General features: G+C 35.6%; 1 protein-coding gene across 3 annotated transcripts in view; it reads left to right on the top strand.

Moving 5' to 3' along the window:
• EPHA6 (EPH receptor A6) overlaps positions 1–23,357 on the top strand; it is a 960,105-nt gene that overhangs the window by 818,147 nt on the left and 118,601 nt on the right. For all 3 annotated transcript variants that reach the window (XM_017889953.1, XM_017889956.1, XM_017889955.1), the window contains one exon: positions 3,622–3,683. In XM_017889953.1, coding sequence (XP_017745442.1) covers positions 3,622–3,683 — 62 coding nt within the window. The remainder of the gene's footprint in view (positions 1–3,621; positions 3,684–23,357) is intronic.

The raw sequence follows: 23,357 nt of genomic DNA, 5'->3' as shown, positions 1-23,357 counted from the left end.
AAAAAAAAAAAAAAAAAAAGGATTTCACTGGCAAAATACTTTAAACAGGGTATCTATGGAACATTTAAAGAATTATTTTGTTTTCTTTAACAACAGCATGAGAAAAGTGTAGTCTTATGGTTATATAGTTTATCCACACCACCTTTATCAAAATCATCAGAAGTATTAGGGAACATTTGAAAACTATATATTAGTCAATACTCCCTTAAAGTCTTAATGTAAGGAAATAATTTTTCGTGTCTATAACAGAAAAGGATGATAAGGGGTTTTTGCAATCCATTGTCTCCAGAATATCAGTAACTGATTTCTTAGAGTATCTTCATTCAAATGCCATTGAAAATATATAACCATTTCTGGGATATTTATGAAGGAAAACCTAAGAAATTCATTTTGGTGACTTGTAAAGTATCTTTGAAAGTCTCTTAAATCAAATACATGAGACTTGAAGTGATCTGGGGATTTCAAGAATTGACTAATTCAAGAAGCCTGGTTTGTCTGCTGACTTTAGTATGATGCAAATACTAAGATGATTCTGTGACATGAGGCACAAGGGGTGACTGGCTAAAATTGTACAAAAGGAAATAAGGTGTAGCATTTTGAAAATTTAGAAAGAGATAATAAATTACTTCCAAATATATCTTCCAAGAACAATAATGCAATATATAATTTTTACAAATTGGAAAAGACCGAAAAACACTGTTGCCAATAGACTTCTCTCACCTAAAACAGATTTAAAGATTAACATCCTAATTTCCATAATTTCCCTTGTACTTATCTATTTTCTAGATAATAAAATGTAATAATGGATTGTAAAGTTGCTTATAATCTTCACAGTATGACTAGGTTCTTCCCTGTTGAAAACCAAAACAAATTAATTACCGGCTAGATGGAGCAGTAGCTATTAAAAAAAAAAAAAAAAAAAAAAAAAAAAAAAAAAAAAAAAAAAAACCTTAGTTCAATTAACAGCTGTTCTCAGTTGATGCTACTACACAAAATACAAAAGATTAAGAGTTCAAATGTGAAACTTCTAATTCACAGGAACCCAGGGAAGTCTTCATTTGATTCTTTATTGTTCTTAATGAGAAGATAGAACTTATCACTGATGAATTTTAAGATTGCCTAAAGTATCTCCCAAAAAGTTATAGATAGAACTAATTTCGAAGTACTGTGTATTCACATAAATCAGATCCTGCTGAAATACTCCAGAGTTAGTTTCTTAGGAATTATAAAATCAAGAAAAGTTAACTTGTTTTCATGAAGCACCTACTATGATTAGGTCCATGGCAAGTGACCTTGAGAAACCCAGTGAATGAGGATACAAAGCATTATGGGAAAATAAGAAAAACAACTTAATATAAAAACATACACAACATGTCATAGTGTACACAATAGATGTGATGGAAATTAAACTATAAGAACGATCACTGTGAGAGACTTTTAGGGAAGAGGTATGTTGTATAAATTCTAAGGGAGTGGGGAGAGATGGTGAGATTAGAGAGAGAACCAAATTGGGAGATTATCCTGGCAGGTGACTACACAAGTAAAGGAAGAAGGAGACAGGATTAAATAAATAGAAGAACTAATAACAACTGGTAGAGCCGTGGATGCAAAGGCTAGTTAGGAAAGATGAGGTGCCTCACTGGAAAGAATTGACTAACAGGGTGAGACTTGGAGCTTTTATTTATAAATGCTTTCTGAAAGCCACCTATAGCATAACGGTTAAGACCTCAAACTCTGAGACAGACTACTTGATACTGCCACTTACCAGCTATTTGGCTTTGGACAAATACTTTAATTTTCTATCCCTCAATTTCCGTATCTGCACAAGAAACATAATTATGGCATGTACAAATACAAGTGAAATGCTTGCAAGCTCTTTTTATTCTAATAAGACTGGCATTCTTAAGGGAAGGATAAATGTTTGTTAAAGACAATACAAACTAAAAGTGTTCCTCTGACAGCAATGGTCAAGACAGATTAAAAAGTTGTGACTCTGCAGGCAGGGGAAGAAGACATCAGGCAGTCATTGTAATAACCCAACTATTCCCATTAACATTCAGAATCCATTGTCATTCAAAATGGAATATTGGACTCAGAATTTTTATATTTAAGTACAAAAATGACCTTTTGTTTTCCCCACCTTGCTACCTCAGTGTTTCTATCTATGTCCTACCTCCAAGCTCCCTGAAAGTATAGCCAAATAAAAGATTTCATGATGAACTTTAAGGTTTAGAACCTGAATCTTCTAGATCCCTGCCCACAAGAGTGCTGACAGTTCATTTGACCTCGATAATTGCCAGTAAAGTTCTTTATTCATATTTGGGTAAAATTAATTACTTCGAGGAACATTATAGAATATAGGTTAATATTCACTACAAATGGAAAACTTCCTTGGGTTGTAATTTTATGCATGATAAATTGGGAGCTTTATTAATAGATTAAACCTTTAGTACGTCTTTATTTAAAATATAGATTCAAATGTAAAGTCTAGCATTTGCATACATTGTACTAATTCATAATAGTCACCCTTTCTAACCCACAAGGCTTTGAGTTCATAAAATGAACATGAATTACAATGAGATCTAATATTTCCATCAATGGTACACATTAGTTCTTTCGAGATCTCCTTCGTGTTTATAATGAAAAACTGTGCACAGTGCAGATTGAAAAGTTAAAAATTCCAACAAGAGGTGAGAAACACAGAAGTAAAAACTAAATATGCCATACATGCTTATTTCAGGTGAATACCATTTCCCCTGCATCTGAAATGAGTTTATCTTTTAAACTTGGGCAATTGGGCAGAACAAATGCATTCACTTCTTTGAAATAAATCAGTTATTTATGTCAAATATTCTACCTAATAGAGGTGTATTGGGAACTGTAACAGTGTAACAATTGATATGATAAAAAAGGAAAGAAATTATGTTCAGTTTCCGATCTTCTGTACCAGACTACAAAATCAGAGTTACTTATTTTTCATGTACTGCCATCGTTGCTCTGTTGATCAAATCTATGTCCAATGAAAACATAATCAGGAGCTACTACAAATCCTACAAGCTTTGTAGTATTCATCAATCTAAAATTTTTCTGCTTAAAGGCCCTTAAAATCAGACTATGACCGATGGTTTATAATTTCTTAAAGAGAATTTATGAGTTTCTCCTTTCTGCTTTGCCTTTGGAATATTTCAGAAATGCCCACTCTAATATAAGTCAGCCAAAATTGCTGCACTGCCTTAGAAGTTGTACCATAACTGCAAAAGCAGCTATAATAACTGCTTAAATCCTACTTCAGCTTGTTGATTGTTTTCTAAGGAAAACTAGAGGACAAAAGAACATAATCTAAACAAGTGATTGCAGGGCTTTAGGAAAAGAAGTACCTAATTCCTTTGTAATTTATATTGTAATTCATGTCCTTTTTATGAACTCAAAAGGAAATAACGCTATAAAGAAATATAGAGATGCCTATGTATAATATGAACACTTTTATAGAAGCAGGTTGGAAAATGAAATTCCTATTAATAAAATGCAAATAATTTAGTTACCACAGCTGGGTATCTCTTAACTGCAGCACATATTTTTGTAATTGCTCTAATCCATGTGTGTTCTCTTGCTCTTTTGCAGGCAGACCAGTAATGATTGTGGTGGAATATATGGAGAATGGATCCCTAGACTCCTTTTTGCGGGTGAGGTGTTCTTTGCTGATGGCATTTAAATAAGCTGTTCTCAGTTCTATATTTAAATCATTTATCATAAATTAATTTTTGCATAATGTTATTCATGGATTTTCTGTGAAGAATAGCAGTGTTTTCTCTAGGGTGCATTTCCCTGATACTGTGATACATTAGAGTGTTACTAAGGGGGGAGGATGTACACTCAATAACATAATTGATTTCTCCTATAAATTCACTTGCTCTGTGTGTGTGTGTGTGTGTGTGTGTGTGTGTGTGTGTGTGTGTATACCAAATAATGTTATCATGAAGAAAGATGAAATGAAACTCAGTTGCCTCAGTCATTAATTTTGCTTTATCACATTTAACTATGTAGTACGATACTGTATGCATTATCTATAATGCTGAACTCCTTAACTGATCTGTATTTACCAACAGTGACTCAAGTTCATTTCAGAAAATGTTCTATCAACTTTGTCCTTCTTCAGTTCATTTGACTGACTATTCAGAAAACAAAAGGAGGAGGAATAAAACTTCTTTAGCAGAGATTTCTTTTACAAAAAACATTATTTTTAAAGTGATTTATCCTTAAAAGTATAGTACATACAAAAAGTAATTTATTATAGATAGTGATACAAACACAAACTGAGAAGGCACCAGGAACTTATATTTCAAGGTATATTTATAATACATTTAAGATTTGAAAAACCATCATGTGCTATGAAAATATTCATTGGTAGTGAATACATGAAATACAGAAAATAACTGCTATAGTAAATATTTTTCATCCCCAGCAAAGGTCATATATTTGCATGTCACTGCATTTTTAATATCTATCTATCTGTCTATCTGTCTATCTATCTATCATCTATCTATCTATCTATCTACAGAGATATAACTATTTTTCTCACTTACAAAATGGCTGGACCTTGCCACTTGGAATGTTACATTATTTTTCTTCTTTATTTTCATGGGAAAATAAACCATTCACTTCACTTCATTCTTTGTCCCATGTTATGTGAATAAGTTCTGTTTGCATCTCATCTTTCTCTCTTGATCTCATTTTCATTTATTTTTCTTCATTCTGGGTCCTCTTCTTCCAACTGCTCTGAATGCTAGCAGTGATGATATATTTATACTCTGACTGGGCTTGATGTCCAGATTCAATCCTAGAAGCTGAATTCAGCAAAATCATCAAGTTATTATAGAGCAATACTGCTCATGCAGTGTATACTCTCAACCAAGTGTGCTCTGTAAGGTAAAATGAAATTCAGAGGTGTTTGGGGACACGAACTGTTTGTTCTTCTCTGTAGCTATTCTAAAAATGTGTTATTTTATAGCTTATATTCATTTCACCTGTTCTAAATTATTTTAGAATAATTTATCAGGACCACCTATGGTACTTGAAATGCATGTATACTTAATGTCCTTCCATTATGTTTCTTCAAAACTCGTTTTATCAGATACATATCAAAATAACTCATTACCTAATGATGCTTGGGTTAGGTTGGTTTTCTTTTATTTTCTTCTTTTATTTTGCATCAGCTGTATTCTAAAGCAGAATATAATGGCAAACAATATAGCAGATATTCAATCTAAATTGCTGCTAAAAATGGATCAAATGAGTACCACAAGCAAATAAGGTGGGAAATAGTAGCTTCTCACCTAATTTATGTATTTTATTCTGCAGAATAATGAATCAATTAAATGTTATAAAGAAACAATAATATGTTATAAATGAAAGATTTACTTCTAAACATCCTACTACATGTTTAGAACTAGTGTATTTTATGCTTTAAATTTTAAAACCTAATATTTTCCAGCTCTTATTATGTACTATGTATGTAAGACATTATCAGAGATTCTAGGGGAAAAGAACCTGAATACCTATCTCAGTTAATTTTGGCTCTACTTATGGACTATGTGACCTTGGGCATGGTATCAAATTCTCTGTACCTCTCTTTACTCATTATAAAATTCTCTGTACCTCTGTTTACTCATCCACTTCATACAGTTATTATAAAGATTAATTAATTGTTGTAAAGCTTATAGAATAGTGTGTGACACATTGCAGGTGGCAGAGCAAGGATTCAAACTCAAGTCTCTGTGACTCAAAAAGCCATGCTCTCGTGTATTATGAATTCATTTTATTAAAATGCTTACTACTTTTCCTTATAAGTCTACTACCATCTCCTCATGTGGTCTATGTCCCCTTTGCACATAGAGTTTCTTTTTTTTTTTGAGACGGAGTCTCGCTCTGTGGCCCAGGCTGGAGTGCAGTGGCGCAATCTCGGCTCACTGCAAGCTCCGCCTCCCAGGTTCATGCCATTCTCCTGCCTCAGCCTCCGGAGTAGCTGGGACTACAGGCGCCGCCACCTTGCCCGGCTAATTTTGTTTTTGTATTTTTAGTAGAGACGGGGTTTCACCCTGTTAGCCAGGATGGTCTCGATCTCCTGACCTTGTGATCCGCCCACCTCGGCCTCCTAAAGTGCTGGGATTACAGGCGTGAGCCACCGCCCCCGGCCTGCACATAGAGTTTCTAAAAGTCACATTATTATAATGCAAAAAAAATCAAATGAATGGAAAAGTAGGGTCAATACTTCCATCTTACTCTTCTTTAATGTTCTTACCCTTCTTTGTAATCATTTCTCCTTAGAAACTCAAAGTGCTTTATAAACTTTATGTCAATAACAGATACTCAACTCCCCATGACAAGCAGAAATAAAACATATAAATATATATAGCCCATAAATTTTCAAAAGCAAAGTCATTTTTCAAACTACAGCTTTGGAACATAATCACAGCTTATGTGAGCACAGGAAGGAGGAAGTGACTAAGTGCACTGTGTAGTAGAGGAGCCATCCGTGGCTCATTAATAGCCTTCTGTGCTTACTGGAAGCAGAAATGATTTCCCTTTGGTCTCCCACACTATTTGAAAACTGCTTCAATTTGCTATTTTATTATGAAGGAGTGGTAGCACTACTAACTACAAGATTACATCTTAGTGTCAGTGCTGGTGGCTGGCTGGCTTTCATATGGTACTGGATTCATGAATCTCATACCGTTTGGGATCCTTGTGGACATTCTTCCAGATAAATATCAGCAGAGGGACAGTGTAGTCAAGTGTGTGTGTGGGCTTGTGTGCGAACATATACGTGTGTGTAGAGAAGGGATGTGTGTGTGACCGTGTGTAATTTTAATTTTAAAATTGAATACATTCTGACTTAGCAAGCAACTCAGCAGCAGCCTGGCTGCCCAGAAGGCACAACCTCACCAATGTTTGGATTTTTTAACTTTTCTAAGCCCATTTGGGGATAGTGGTCAAGGTTACACTTAATTCACAGTAGTGTATTTTCTCTAATTTCACTAAAATTTACTGGTGCGAATTAAGTATAACCTTGACCATTATCCCCATACAGGCTTTTTCCAGCTATACATTTGGATTTAGTAAATACTTTTTGTGGCACTTACCTGCAAACCACCTATCTCTAAATTTTAGAAATTCCCATTTTATAACATTCCACTTAGAACTTCCCATTTTTATAACAATATTAACTAGCAATCTAAACTAAGTATAGCTATAGAATAACTTTGAAATGCCACATGTCAACCACAAAATTTCTAGTTTTATAACATTTGTTGAGTGCTAATTTATATTGCAAAATTCAGTTATACCAAAATATAATACTAAATATACTACTAGTTTCAGTGCAAGAGGGTGTGTTCATACTGCAGCCTTTTGCTCACACCTCAAATCCTTTGTCATGAGAGAAAAGGAACACTTACTGTTTTGTTTGTTTGTTTGTTTGTTTGACAGAGTCTTGGTCTGTCACCAGGCTTGAGTGCAGTGGCACGATCTCAGCTCACTGCAACCTCCACCTCCCAGGTTCAAGTGATTCCCCTGCCTCAGCCTCCCAAGTAGCTGGAGCTACAGGTGTGCACCACCACACCCAGCTAATTTTTTTTTTTTTTTTTTTTTTTTTTTTTTTTTTTTTTTTTTGATTTTAGTAGAGTCGGGGTTTCACCATGTTGGCCAGGATGATCTCTATTTCCTTACCTCGTGATCCTCCTGCCTCGGTCTTCCAAAGTGCTGGGATTACAGTCGTGAGCCACTGTGCCTGGCTTATACTTACATTTTTTACAATGCAAATCACTTAGGAAAATAAGAAAGGGGGTCATCTATAAACCAAAAATGTAGGAGAAGTTAATAAAAGAAAGTGAGAAGGATTTAATTAAGTAAGGAAATCAGCTCAAAATATGCTCAGGGAAGGATGGCTGAGAATAAGAAAAGTGAGTGGAAGGTGGTGCTATCAATTGAAATAAAGAATACAGAGGAGGAACAGGATGGACTGGTAGTTGGAAGGAAATGGTAAGTTAAATTTTGGTCATGTTGCATTTGAATTGTCTGTGGAACATCCAATGAAAATGTTCAGTGGGACCAAGAAGGCTGACTAGAAGCAACTACTGTGTGTGACTCTTACAGAGAGGAATAAAGGGGTGAATAATACAGAACCTTCAACTGAAACATCCAGGTACTTGCATTGGGACTGATCAGGGAAACAATTTGACCTACAGAGAATGGAGAAAAGGAGGTCAATGACCCACCCAGGAGCAACGCAGAGCAACAGGAACCTCCCCCACCCAGGGAAGTGCTTAGTAAATGTGTGACCCCAGGAAACCACACTTCTCCCATGGATCTTTGCAACGCTTGGGTCAGGAGATACTCTTATGAACCCACTCCACCAGGGTCTTCAGTCTGACACACAGAACTGTTTGAAGTCCTGGCAGAGAAGCTACTCAGATGTACAGAGTCCTGGAAGCTTTATATATGCTGGCTCTGGGGTCCCTGGAGTTGCTGCTGTGACAGCAACTCAGGCAAGGTAACAAGTTGGACCTCCATACATACCCCTGAAAAGGGAGCTGAATCCAGGGGGCAGAGCACTATCAGTCTGCAGGCCCCACTTCCAGGGTATCCTGCAGGATAAGACCTACTGACTTGGAATTCCAGCCAGCCCCTGGCAACATTGTTGCTCCTACCTGGGACTGAATAGAGTTTCCTCGGGGGAGGGGCAGGCCACCATCTTTGTTGTTTGGACAACTTAGCCATTCCAGTCTCTAGGCTTTGGGAGCCCATATTGACCAGGGATAGAAGGGATCCCCCAACACATCTCATCTGCTCTACCAAAACATGTCCAGATTGCTTCTTTAACCAATCTTTTCATCCTCACTGGCAGGGCATCCCAACTGGGACCTCAAGTCACCCCCTTCTGTGTTCTCCGGCCCAACAGAGATTTGAATTCTCCCTGGTATGGAGAGGCCAGAAATGGGTGGGCCGCCATCTTTGCTGTTCAGCAACCTAGTGGTTCCAGCTTCCAGGCTTCAGAGAGCGCAAGCCAACCAGGGACAGAAGGAGTACCCCAGTAGGACACAGCTACTCTACAAAAGAGTGACTAGACTGCTTCTTTAAGAGTGTACCTAATCCCAATCCTCCTGACTGGGTGAGATCTCCCAAGCAGGGTCTCCAGCCACCTCCTACAAGTGTGTTGGAACTAGCAACAGGTCCATACCTCCCTGGAACAGAGCTCACAGAGGAAGGGCCATCTTTTCTGTTTCACAGCCTTCACTGGTGATACCTTCAGGTACTGGAAAATCCAAGGCAACCAGGCACTGGAGCAGACACCCAGAAAATTACAGCAGCCCTATGAAAAAGTGGCCAGACCATTAAAAGGAAAAAATAAATAAATCCAAACGTCAGCAACCTCAGAGATTGAAAATGGAGAAGCCCACAATGATGAGAAAGAATCAGTGCAAGAACACTGAAATCTCAAAAAGCCAGAGTGTCCTCTTTCCTCCAGATAACCACATCACCTCTCCAGCAAGGGTTCAGAACTGGACTGAGGCTGAGATGGCTGAGATGACAGAACTAGGTTTCCAAATGTGTCTAAAAAAAATCTTCACTGAACTAAAGGAACACATTCTAACTCAATGCAAGGAAGCTAAAAATCATGATAAAATGTTGCAGGAGCTGACAGTCAAAATAGCCAATATAGAGAACATAACTGACCTGATTGATAGAGCTGAAAAACACAATGCAAGAATTTCATAATGTAATCACAAGTATTGATAGCAGAATAGACCAAGCAGAGGGAAGAATCTCAGAACTTAAAGATTGGGTTTCTGAAATAACACTGGCAGACCAGAATAGAGAAAAAAGAATGAAAATGAATAAACAAAACTCCAAGAAATATGGGATTATATAAAAAGACCAAATCTGTGACTGACTGATGTACCTGAAAGAGATGGGGAGAATGCAACCAATGTAGAAAACATATTTCAGAATATCATCCATGAGAACTTACCCAACCAAGCTAGACAGGCCAACATTCAAATTCAGGAAATGCAGAGAACCCCAGTAAAATACTTGATGAGAAGGTTATCCTCAGGACACATAATCGTCAGATTCTCCAAGGTCAAAATACAAGAAAAAATGTTAATGGCAGTCAGAGAGAAGGGCCAGATCACCTACAAAGGGAAGCCCATCAGGCTAACAGAGAACCTTTTAGCAGAAACCTTATAAGCCACAAGACATTGAGCACCAATATTCAACATTATTAAATGAAAGAGATTCCAACCCAGAATTTCATATCCATTCAAACTAAGCTTCATAAGAAAAGGGAAATAAGGTCCTTTTCAGACAAGTAATTGCTGAGGGAATTGGTCACCACCAGACCTGCCTTATAAGAGCTCCTGAAGGAAGCACTAAATGTGGAAAGGAAAAACTATTACCAGCCACAATAAAAACACAGTGAAGTACACAGACCAGTGGCACTATAAATTAACCACATAAACAAGTCTGGAAAATAATTAGCTAGCATCACAACGTCAGGATCAAATCCACACATAACAATACTAACCTGAAATGTAAATGGGCTAAGTGCCTCAATTAAAAGATACAGAATGGCAAGCTGGATAAAGAACTAAGACCTATCAATATGCTGTCTTCAAGAGATCCATCTCACATGCAGTAACACATGTAGGCTCAAAATAAAGGGATGCAGGAAAATTTACCAAGCAAATGGACAATAGAAAAAACCAGGGTTGCCATCCCCAGTTTTTGACAAAACAGACTTTAAACCAACAAAAATCAAAAAAGACAAAGAATGGTATTACATAATGGTAAAGGATTCAATTCAACAAGATGAGCTGACTATCCTAAGTATATATGCACCCAACACAAGAGCACTCAGATTCATAAAGCAAGTTATTAGAGACCTTGAAAGAGACTTAGACTCCCACACAATAATGGTGGAAGACTTTAAAATCCCACTGTCAATATTAGATCATCAAGATAGAAAATTCACAAAGATATTCAGGACTTCAACTCAGGTCTGGATTGAATGTACTTGATAGATATCTGAAGACCTCTCCACTCCAATGCAACAGAATATACATTTTTCTCATCACCACATGGCACTTACTCTAAAATTGATCACATAATTGGAGGTAAAACACTCCTCAGCAGATGCAAAAGAACTGATATCATAACATTCTCTCAGAGCACAGCACAATCAAATTAGAACTCAAGACTAAGAAATACACTCAAAACCATACAATTACATGGAAATTGAATAACCTGCTCCTGAATGACTTTTGGGTAAATAATGAAGTGAAGGCAGAAATCAAGAAGTTCCTTGAAACTAATGAGAATAAATATACAATGTACCAGAATCTCTGGGACACAGCTAAGGCAAGGTTAAGAGGGAAATATTTAGCACTAAATGCCCACCTCAAAAATCTGGAAAGAACTCAAGTCATCAACCTAACATCAAAACTAAAAGAATGAGAGAACCAAGAGCAAACAAATCCCAAAGCTAGCAGAGGATGAGAAATAACTAAGATCAGAGCTGAGCTAGAGAGAAATGAAAACCATTGAAAACTCGACAAATCCTGATGCTGGTTTATTTAAAAATTGATAAAATAGATAGATTTCTAGCTAGCCTAATAAAGAAGAAAGGAGAGAAGATTCAAATAACACAATCAGAAATGATAAGGGAGATATTACCCCACAGAAATACAAGCAATGATCCAAGAATACTACAAACACCTCTATTCACATAAATTAGAAAATCTAGAAGAAATTGATAAATTCCTGGACACATATATCCACCCAAGACTGAACCAGGAAGAAATTGAATCCCTTAACAGACCAATAACACGTTCTGAAATTCAGGCAATAATAAATAGCTTTCCAACCACAAAAGCCCAGGACCAGATGGATTCACAGCTGAATTCTACCAGATGTACTAAGAAAAGTTGGTGCCATTCCTACTGAAACTATTCTAAAAACTTGAAAAGGAAGGACTCTGCCATAACTCATTCTATGAGGGCAGCATCTTCCTGATACCAAAACCTGGCAGAGACACAACAGAAAAGAAAACTTCAGGCCAATATCCTTGCTAAACATCAATGCAAAAATCCTCCACAAAATACTGGCAAACTGAATCCAGCAGCACATCAAAGAGCTGATCCACCATGATCAAGTAGTGGTGATCATCCCCAGGGTGCAAGTTGGTTTAACATATGTAAATCAATAAATGTGATTCATAACATAAACAGAACTAAAAACAAAACTCACATGATTATCTCAATAGATGCAGAAAAGGCTTTTGATGAAATTCAACATCCCATCATGTTAAAAACTCAATGAACTAGGTATTGAAGCAATATGCCTCAAAATAATAAGAGCCATTTATGACAAACTGACAGCAAACATCATACTGAATGGGCAAAAGCTGGAAACATTCCCCTTGAAAAAAGGGTATAAGACAAGGGTGCCCTATCTCACCACTCCTATTCAACATAGTATGGGAAATTCTGTCCAGAGCAATCAGACAATAGAAAAAAAAGGGGGGGGGGGAAGAATCCAAATAGGAAGAAAGGAAGTCAAACTTACCCCTGTTTGTAGATTACATGATCCTATATCTACAAAAGCCCATTGTCTGAGCCCAAAGCTTCTTAAGCTGATAAGCAACTTCAGCAAACTCTCAGGATACAAAATCAATGTGGAAAAAAATGCGAGCATTCCTATACACCAACGATAGTCAGGCCAATAGCCAAATCACAAAAGAACCAAATTCACAATTGCCACAAAAAGAATAAAACACCTAGGAATGCATCTAACAAGGGAAGTGAAAGATCTCTAAAAGGAAAACTATAAACCACTACTCAAAGAAATCAGAGATGACACAAACAAATGGAAAAACTATCCATGCTGATGGAAAGGAAAAATCACTATTGTTAAAATGGCCATACTGACCAAAGCAATTTATAGATTCAAAGCTATTTACATAAAACTACCATTGGCATTCTTCACGAACCAGAAAGAACTATTTTAACATTCATATGGAAACAACAAAGAACCCAAGTAGTCAAGGCAATCCTAAGCAAAAAGAACAAAGTTGGAGGCATCATGCTGCTCAACTTCAAACTATACTACAGGACTACAGTAAGCAAAACAGCATGGAACTGGTACAAGAACAGACACATAGGCCAGTGGAACAGAAGAGAAAATCCACAAATAAGACTACACACCTACAGCTATCTAATCTTTGACAAACTTGGCAAAAACAAGCAATGAGGAAAAGATTCTTTATTCAATAAAGTGTACTGGTATAACTGGGTAGCCATATGCAGAAAATTGAAACTGGACCTTTTTCTTACACCATATACAGACATTAACTTAAGATGGATTAAAGAGTTAAGTGTAAAACCTAAAGCTACAAAAACCTTGGAAGACAACCTAGGTAATTCCTTTCAGGAGATAGGCACAGCCAAAAATTTTATGATGAAGATACCAAAATAATTGCAACAAAAGCAAAAATTGACAAATAGAATCTAATCAAACTAAAGAGCTTCTACATAGCAAAAGAAACTGTTAACAGACTAAATAGACAACCTACAGAATGGGAGAAAACTTCTGCAAACTATGCATCTGACAGAGGTCTAATATCCAGCATATATAAGGAACTTAAACAAATTTACAAGGAAAAAGCAAACAACCCCATTAAAAACTGGACAGAGGACATGAACAGACAGACATGTAAAAGGAGACATACATGTGGCCAAGAAATATATGAAAAAAACTCAGCATCACTGATCATTAGAGAAATGCAAATCAAAACCGCAATGAGTTACCATCTCACACCAGTCAGAATGGCTATTACTAAAAAGTCAAAAAATAATAGATGCTGGCAAGGTTGTGGAGAAATATGAATGGCTATACACTGTTGGTAGCAGTGTAAATTAGTTCAACCATTGTAAAAGACACTGTGGCGATTCCACAGAGACCTAAAGACAAAAATAACATTCGACCCAACAATCCCATTACTGAGGATATACCCAAAGGAATAGAAATTGTTCTATTATAAACACACATGGACACATATATTCATTGCAGCACTATTCAAAATTGCAAAGACATTGAATCAACCCAAATGCCCATCAGTGATAGACTGGATAAAGAAAATATGGTACATATACACTGTGGAATACTATGCAGTCATGAAACATAATGAGATCATGTCCTTTGCAGGCACGTGGATGGAACTAGAGGACGTTATCCTTAGCAAACTAACACAGGAACAGAAGCCAAGCACTGCATGTTCTCATTTGTGAGTGAGAACTAAATGATGAGAACACATGGACAACACATAGAAGGGAACAACACACACTGGAGCCTCTCAGAGAGTGGAAGGTGGGAGGAGGGAGAGGATCAGGAAAAATAACTAATGGATGCTAGACTTAATACCTGAAGGGTGAAATCTGTACAACAAACCCCCATGACACAACCATTTAAGAAACCTGCACATCCTGCACATGTACCCCTGAACTTAAAATAAAAGTTTTGAAATTTTTTTTAAAAAAGGAGATGTCCAGACAGCAATTTAAAATACAAATGTTATGCTCAGTGGAAAAATATTGGCTAAAATTGAACATCTGGGACTTGGTAGCATAAAGGTAGTTACTAAATGCAAACCATGATATTTCCTAAGAAGAACATTGAACCAGGGTGGAACTTTGTGCTATACCAATCTGAGAGGCTGCATGGATGGAATTCCCAAAGGTAACTAGGCAAGAGTGGGCAAAGAGGAACAAGGAGGGAGACAGAAAAACATAAAGTCCCCAAACCCAAAGGAATACAGTTTTTAAGTCAGGAGCACATAACCAGTTGTGAAAAATTCAGGAGAGGAATTCTGAAAGACAGAAACAAAGAAACATCTCTAGGATTTAGCACATAAGAGGGACTCAGTGATCTCAACAAGAGCATTTTCAATGGTTTGGTCTCAGGCAGAAGCCAGATTGCAGAGAGCAAAAATGAGAATGCACAAGTAACAGGAATTTGTAGGTGAAGATGATTCCTTTGGGAACAGGCGGGTGAGATGTCAAGGCAAGTAATAAATCAAATGCTAGTATGCTAGTAGACCAAAATGTAAGAAAAATCAAGGATTTCTTTTCAATTTTTTAATTTTGATAAAATACACATAACATAAAATTTATTTACCATCTTCACCATTTTTAAGTGCACAATTCATTGGTATTTAGTACATTCAAATCATTGTTGCAAATATCACCAGTATCCGTCTGCAGAACTCTATTTATCTGGCAAAACTGAAATGCTGCACTCATTAAGTAATTAAACTTTCCCACTTCTTTAAAATCATTAAACTCCCCCCTTCTCCCTTCCCCCAGCTCCTGGCAAACAACATTCCACTGCCTGTCTCTATGAATTTGGCTACTCTTAGTATCTCATTTAAGTGAAATCATATAGTATTTATCTTTTGTGATTGGCTTATTTCACTTAGCGTAATGTTCTCAAAGTTCAGTCATGTTGAATTGTATGTCAGAATCTCCTTCCTTTTTAAGGATAAATGATATTCCATTGTATGTACATGCCACATTTTGCTTATCCATTCATCTCTTGATGGATACTTGGGTTGCTTTCATATTTTAGCTATTGCGAAGAATGCTATTATGAGACTAGATGCACTTTGACACCCTACTTTCCATTCATTTGAGTATATATCCATAAGTGGGATTACTGGATAATATTTTAATTCTATTTTTAACTTTTAGGGGAAACGCCATACTGTTTTCTGTAGTGGTCATGTCATTTTACATTCCTACCCACGGAGTACAAGGGTTTCAGTTTCTCGGTGTTCTCACTAACACATGTTATTTTCTGACGTTTTTGTTTGTTTTATGTTTATTGTTATAATGGCCATCCTGATGGATGTGAAGTGGTGTCTCAATGAAGTTTTAATTTCTGTAATGATTTGTGGTTTTCAGGATCTTTTCAATGTTATTGGCTATTTGTATATCTACTTTGTAGAAGTATCTGTTCAAGTCCGTTTTCCATTTTTGAATCAGGTTGCTTGATTTTTTTGTTGTTGAATTTTAGGAGTTCTCAATATAGGCTGGATATTATTCCCTTAGGAGATATATGATTTACAAGCATGTTCTCCCGTTCTGTGAGTTAGCTTTGTACTCTGCAGAGAGTGTTTTTTGATGCACAAAGGTTTTTAAGTTTCATGTGACCCAGTTTGTCAGTTTTTCCTTTTGTTGCCTGTGGCTTTGGTATCATATCTAAGAAATCATTGCCAAATTTAATGTCATGAAGCTTTTGCACTATGTTTTGTTCTAAGAGTTTTATAATTTGAGGTCTTACATTTAGGTCTTTGATGCATTTTGAGTTAATTTTTGCATATGTTTTAGGTAAAGATTTAACTTCATTATTTTGCATGTTGATATTCAGCTTTCCTAGCACCATTTATTGAAAAGACTGTACTTTCCCAACTTAATAATCTTGTCACCCTTATCAGAAATTATTTGACCATTGTTATTAGTCCATTCCTGCTTGTATAACAATATAACACAGATTGGATATGTAATAAATAATAGAAAATTGTTTCTCACAGTTCTGGAAGCTGAGAAGTCCAAGACCAAGGGTAATGGCTTACTCTCTGCTTCCAAGATGACATTTTCTTGCTGTATTCTCACATGGCAGAAGGGACAAAAGCTGTATCCCCACATGGTGGAAGAGCAGAAGAGCAAAAAGGGCAAAAAGGGACTAGGATGCTCCTTTCAACCTCTTTTACAATAGCACTAATCCCATTCATGAGGATGAGTGTTCATGACTTAATAATTTACCAAAAGCCCCACTCTTAATACTATCACATTAGGTATTAGATTCCAGCATATGAATTTGGAAAGGACACATACATTCAAGCCATAGCAATCATACATGAAAAGGTTTATTTCTGGGCTGTATTCCATTGGTCAATATGTGTGTCTTTATGCAAATACCAAAATATTTTGAGTATTGTAACTTTATACTAAGTTTTGAAATCAGGAAATGTGAATCCTCCAGCTTTGCTCCTCTTTATTGGTTATCTAAGGTCCCTTGAAGTATAATGTGAATGTCAATTCTAGGGCGGACTTCTGTGTTTCTGCCAAAAAAAAAGTTATTGAAATTCTGATACTTATGTTGAATCAAAGTGGTGAAAGTGCCATCCTGGCCCTGTTCATTATCTTAGAGGAAAAACTTTCAATTTGTAACTGTCGAGTATGATGATTACTGTGGGTTATATATACATACACATAGCTTTTATTATGTCAAAGTAATTTTCTTTTATTCCTAGCTTGTTGAGTGTTTTTATCATGAAACGGTGGTAAATTTTGTCAAATGTTTTCTTCACCAATTTAAATCATTGTGGGGATTTTCCTCCCTTCTTTCAGTTAATATGGTGTGTTACATTGACTGAGTTTCATATTTGAACCATCCTTACATTCAATGAATTAATTCCATTTGCCCATGGTGTATAATACTTTTAATATGCTGCTGAATTCCATTTGCTAGTATTTTGTTGAGGATTTTTTCATGAATGGTTAAAGGATATTGGTCTATAGTAATGTAAGGGTTTTTTGTAGTGTCTTTGTCTGGCTTTAGTATCAAGGTAATGTTTGTGGAATGAATCAAAATGTCTCTCTCCTCTTCAGTTTTTTTGGATGAAGTTTGAGGAGGATTTGTATTCATTCTTTAAATGTTTGGTAGACCTCACCAATAAAGTCATCATCATCAGGTTCAGGGATTTTCTTCAAGAGTTTTTTTATTACTGATTTCATCTTCTTAATAGTTATAGGTCTATTCAGGTTTTTTATTTCTTCATCATCTAGTCTTGATAGGTTTTGTGTTCCTAGGAATTTTTCCATTTTATCCAGGCTATCTAATTATTCACATACAATCATTTATAGTACTGTTATAATCCTTTTTATTTCTGTAGAATTGGTAGTAATATCCCACCTTCATTCTGGTTTTAGTAATTTCTGTGTTCTCTTTATTTTCTTCATCAATCTAGATAAAAGTTTGTTACTTTTATTGTTCTTTTGGAAGAACCAACTTTTGGTTTTGTGGATTTTCCATATTGTTTTTCTATTATCTATTTTATTTATCTTTGTTCTTATTTTTATTTCCTTATTTTTGTTACCCTTGGGTTTAGTTTGTTCTTCTCTTGTTCCCTACGTTGTTGTTTTGAGATATTCCTCTTTCTTTTAATACAGACATTTATAGCCACAAATTTCCTCCTTATCTCTGCTTTGGATGTGTGTCCTACAAATTGTAGTATGAGACACTTTCATTTTCAGTAGTCACTAAGTATTTTCTAATTTTCTTTGTGATTTCTTCTTTGATCCATTGGTTGTTTGAAAATTTATTGTCTGTGCATAAATTTATGGACTTTTACATTTTTCTTCTATTATTTACTTCTTTATCTGTTGTAGTCAGAGAACATACTTTGTATGAAATCTACTATTTGAAATCTCTTGATATTTAAATTTATTGTCTAACATATGGCTTATCAAAGAAGACATTCCATATGAAATTTTGTTCTATTTTTCTTGGGTATAGTGTTTACTTATGTTAGATCTAGTTGGTTTATTGTGTCATTCAAGTCCTTTATAGTCTTATCTTCTCTCTGGTTGTTCTGTCCATTTTTCAGAGTGGGATTTTGAAATGTTTGTCTATCTGTTTCTCCCTTCAATTCTATCAATTCTGTCAATATTTGTTGCATATATTTTGATGGTCTGTTGTTAGTTACGTTAATGTTTGTAATTGTTGTATCTTAAAATCAAGGGTATTTTTAAAATAGATGAAAATTTGGACTATGCATACACTGAAAAAGAAGAAGGGGGGAATTAAAAAAATTGATAAGACAAAAGATTTCAGGAGATGAAAAGGTATAAAATCAAGGAACCTGGTGGAGGATTGACTTTGGAGAGCAGAAGCCTCCACATCTCCCAAGACTGGAGTGTTGTAGATCTAGATAGCTTTATGAGAAACATGCATAAATTGAAGGAAATGATGCTTGATTCTATTTCATTTCTACACAAAGTAGTAGAAGAGTTTTTATGGGAATTTGAGGACAAACTTTCCTTTAAGGTGAATGTTTGGAATCATTATTGAAATTAAAAACAAAAGTAGCAGATTATGGAAGTGCTGGACCATGAAGAGCAAGTTCTACTCCAGAGACTGTTTTTTCAAGACCCAGCAGGTGCAACCAACCAAAAATCTTTATCAAAGTTATTAATAGTATGCAGTGTAAGTATCCAGGAGAGATGATCTTTTGGCCTCTTGGCCCAATTATATGTGCTAGTTGTATACATTTTTCCCCAAACTTGCCAGTCCTCGTCTTGGTCCTGGAGAAAAATAATTAACTAATCATGCTGAACATTCAGATGATGCCGAAGAACATAAATGTGTTATGACAGTGATGTGCATGCTTCTGTGATTTTCTACATGAACACTCAACTCCCCAAATGTAAGGGTGAAGATAACAGAAACTATGGTTTGTAGAGCATGTACAAAAGAAAAACAAGGATGCCAAAAGGCAATTGAGGATGGTAGTGAAGGGATTATTCAGGTAACAGAGAGTGAGTCCATGCTAGATGAAGAAGGAAACGAAGAGTCTAATAGACTAGAAATAATCAAAATTATATGGGCTAGAAGTCTTTATTGCAGAGATGAGAAAGTATAGTTTTGTATGAGGGTAAGAGAGGAAGGGAAAGAAGAATGTGGCCAGAAAGTAGGGTACTGGCAGTAGTGTGCTAGAGCCAGATCTTATCAGTTTGCAAGAACTGGCTGATAAACTGTTAGTAGCTTAAAATTTGCTATGATGGGAGTATTTACACCACAAGAATTGGCAAATGCTACAAATCAGGGCTTTCTGTCTTATTTTTCTCTAGAGAGCAGGTTTACCAATATAACACTAGGTTGATGTTTAAGATTTCTGAAGTGAGACAGTTTCAGAAATGACAGCTTCCAGATGTCCATTTGGGAGTCTGTGGCTGAAGTAAAGATGAGATTAATATACTTAATAAGCTAATGTAACTAACATTTACATGTGCTTTCTATGAGTCAGGCATTATTCCAGTCCCATGCATTAGCTCACTTATTGTTCACAGCAGCACTGTGAAGTAGTTATCACCACTATCCTCATTTTACCAATGACCAAACTGAGGCAAAGCAAGTTAGGTGACTTGCCCAATGTCAAACAGCTGATAAATCATTTATTCATTTGTTATGCAAATATGCATTGACAGACTACAGTAGGCCAGGTACTTTTCTGGATCCTGGAATACAGAAGTAAGCAAAAGAGAAATAAAAATTTGAGTGGGTAGGGAAATAAGAATTCAGCAAAATATATGGTGCATCAGATGGTGTTATTGCTGTGGAGAAAAATAAAGCAGGGAAAATGCAAGTGGAATTGAGAGTGGGTTTCAGGATTAAATTGAGTGGAAGAGAAGGTCTTACTGAAACATGGCATTTGAGTAAAGATTAGAAGATGGTAAGGGAGAAAATAAAGTGGATACCTGAGGGAAAATATTCCAGGGAATAGTAATAGCAAGTGCCAATTCTCTGAAGTAGGAGAATTTTATTTCTATAGAACTGCAAATAAGTATTTATGCTTGATGAACATATGCCTGTTTTTCCTAAAACAGTGCCAAATCATGCATGTTGTCCCTTTATAATTACTAGCATGAGCCTTTTACTCTGCAGTTAGAATAATAAAATATATAGTCACCCTATCATTATGGCTTGAGAGGAGTACGTAAGGAGAAGGATGGTAAAAGATAAAGTCAGAGCAGATGGAGACAGAAAGGGAAACATCTCTTGAAGAATACTGATTCTTAATTTGGCTATATATTATAATAATTTAAATTTAAAGACCTTTTAAAATTCTCAAGTTCCAGGCTTTACCCCAGACCAACGAAATCAAAATCTCTTGGGATGGGACATACGCATCAATATTTGTCAAAAGTTCCCCCAGTTGAGTCCAATATGCAGCCAAGTTGGAAAAACTACTGAAATCAGGCATAGTAGGCCGTTATAATGACTTTGACTCTGAGTAATATGGGAAGTCATTGTAGTCTTTGGAATAGAGGAATAGCATGATGACCTAATTACTATATTTTATAAGGATCACTCATTGCTGTATTGAGAAGAGACTACAGTGACACACAAATAGATGTAGGGAGATTAGGAGGCTTTTGCCATAATCCAGGTAAGAGATAATGATGCTTTAAACTAGGATCATTGCAGTGGAGTTTAAGGGAAATGGTCGAAGTCTATGACGTATGTTGAAAGTAGAGCCAATAGGATTTGCTAATGGATTGGATAAAGTGTATAAAAGAAAGAGAAAATCAAGGACAACTTTTACCTACAAAATAAGTTCAATGATAGGCAATAACTGTTTCCTAGGGTTACTGCACTATAGTATTAAATGGCTAATAGACATAAAACTCCTAGAACAGTGTCTACCACATAATCAGGTATTCATAATGACATCTATTATTATATTATATTTCAGAAGATATCACTAAAAGTCATAAAATTGTCTGTAATTTCCTGATCTGTTTTTTCAGGTGGCTAAAAATAGTTTCAATTTTCATCATTAAAAACTGTAGATATATCTCAGGAATATGAGTATTGAAATAACATATATAAGTGCATGTCAGCATTTCAAAAGCAATGTGAGACATTTGAAGAGTTTCCTTAAGCAAATGCAAAGCAAATATTAATTTAAAATTTAAAGAGATTTTTAAAATATTTATGTACTCAAATTATAAATCTAGTAAAGATGGCATTTTACCTTATACTAGTTATTTATTAATAATGAGAGCTGTATTTTATTAGCACACTTTTCTTGTAAATTGTGTGCACGTGATTATATTTGTGCTGAGGTAGAAGAGTGAAATTAATCTAAATAACACCCATTTTATATTCAGCAGTGGAAAAGAAGAAAATTGCACTTACCCACCAATAACTGTTTGTTTGTTTATTTATTTGTTTATTTGGAAACTTTGTCGCCCAACCTGGAGTGTAGTGACGTGATCATAGTTCACCGTGACCTCAAACTCCTGAGCTCGAGATTCTCCCAACTCAGCTTCTTGAATAGCTAGACTACAGACATGCACCACCATGCCAGTTAATTTTTTATTTTTGTAGGGATAGGGTCTTACTGTGTTGCCCAGGCTCGTCTCAATCTCCTGGTCTCAAATGATCCTCCTATTTCAGCCTCCCAAAATGCTGGGATTAGAGATGTGAGCCAACATGCCTGACCAACTGTTTTAAGCCATAAAATTATAGTTGAAACACACCTTAATTACATTTTAAGAGAAAATAGGTTAAACTTCATACGGTAGAATGTTATTTACTACACCGGAGCCAACTTAATGCTAAATACTATTCTAAAAATAATGTGACATCAGACATGCACATATATGAGAGCGTGGTGTGCTTAGAACCAAGCCTATGGTATGGATGAGTGAACTTTTTTTTTGTAAATTAGAAGTTTGAGCAGCAATATTCAATAGCATGAATATACCTCTTTAAACGTTGTATTAACTGATACCATGAAATTATAATTTATAATTCTCATTAATTCTTCTTTTGCATATGAAACTTGTCATTGATCTTTTGATTGTACATAATTTAAAATTATACTTATATATAAAGATATTCTATGTATTTTTCCTGAACTCCTCTATGGTCACTCCTATCTTTGTGTTTGGACCATTTATGAGATGTTGGATTTACAGAACTGAATATTAAACCCTAAATTTATAATTCTCAACCATGCCCAATAACCAGAATCACCATTTTCAAGAGACTTTATGAGATAAATATGCAGACACACACATGTATATTCTGCAAAAACTTCCCTGGATTATTCTGATATACTCTAATGATGCTTCATCAAGATGATGGCACTCTGTGACACCCTGCCCCAAATAATAACTTTAAATTTAGAGTTTGTATAAATGTAGCATACAGTAGCTAGTATATATTACTTTCATGTGAACCTAAGCAGAAGTTATTTTTAACAAAGCCAATTCAGTAGTAACCTTTGTAAGCTAAAGCTATATTACATTCAGATTCATTTTTAGCTCTTAACATGTAATTTTGAAATCCAACCACGATGTTTCACAAATCCATATCTACTTATGTTCTTCCTAGGTTTTAGTGTATTAGAGGTGACATTTTAGTTTTCTTATTATTGAAATTGCTGATTTCACTCTTTGTGGCCTCTCTCAACTACAACTAAAATATAACTGTGCCTAGCGTAAGTTCAAAAT

This window comes from Rhinopithecus bieti, unplaced genomic scaffold (assembly GCF_001698545.2).
Source record: "Rhinopithecus bieti isolate Rb0 unplaced genomic scaffold, ASM169854v2 scaffold_18644, whole genome shotgun sequence".
Taxonomy (NCBI): Eukaryota; Metazoa; Chordata; class Mammalia; order Primates; family Cercopithecidae; genus Rhinopithecus; species Rhinopithecus bieti.
The sequence above is the reverse complement of the archived record's forward strand: the minus strand, read 5'-3'. Positions and strand labels throughout refer to the sequence as shown.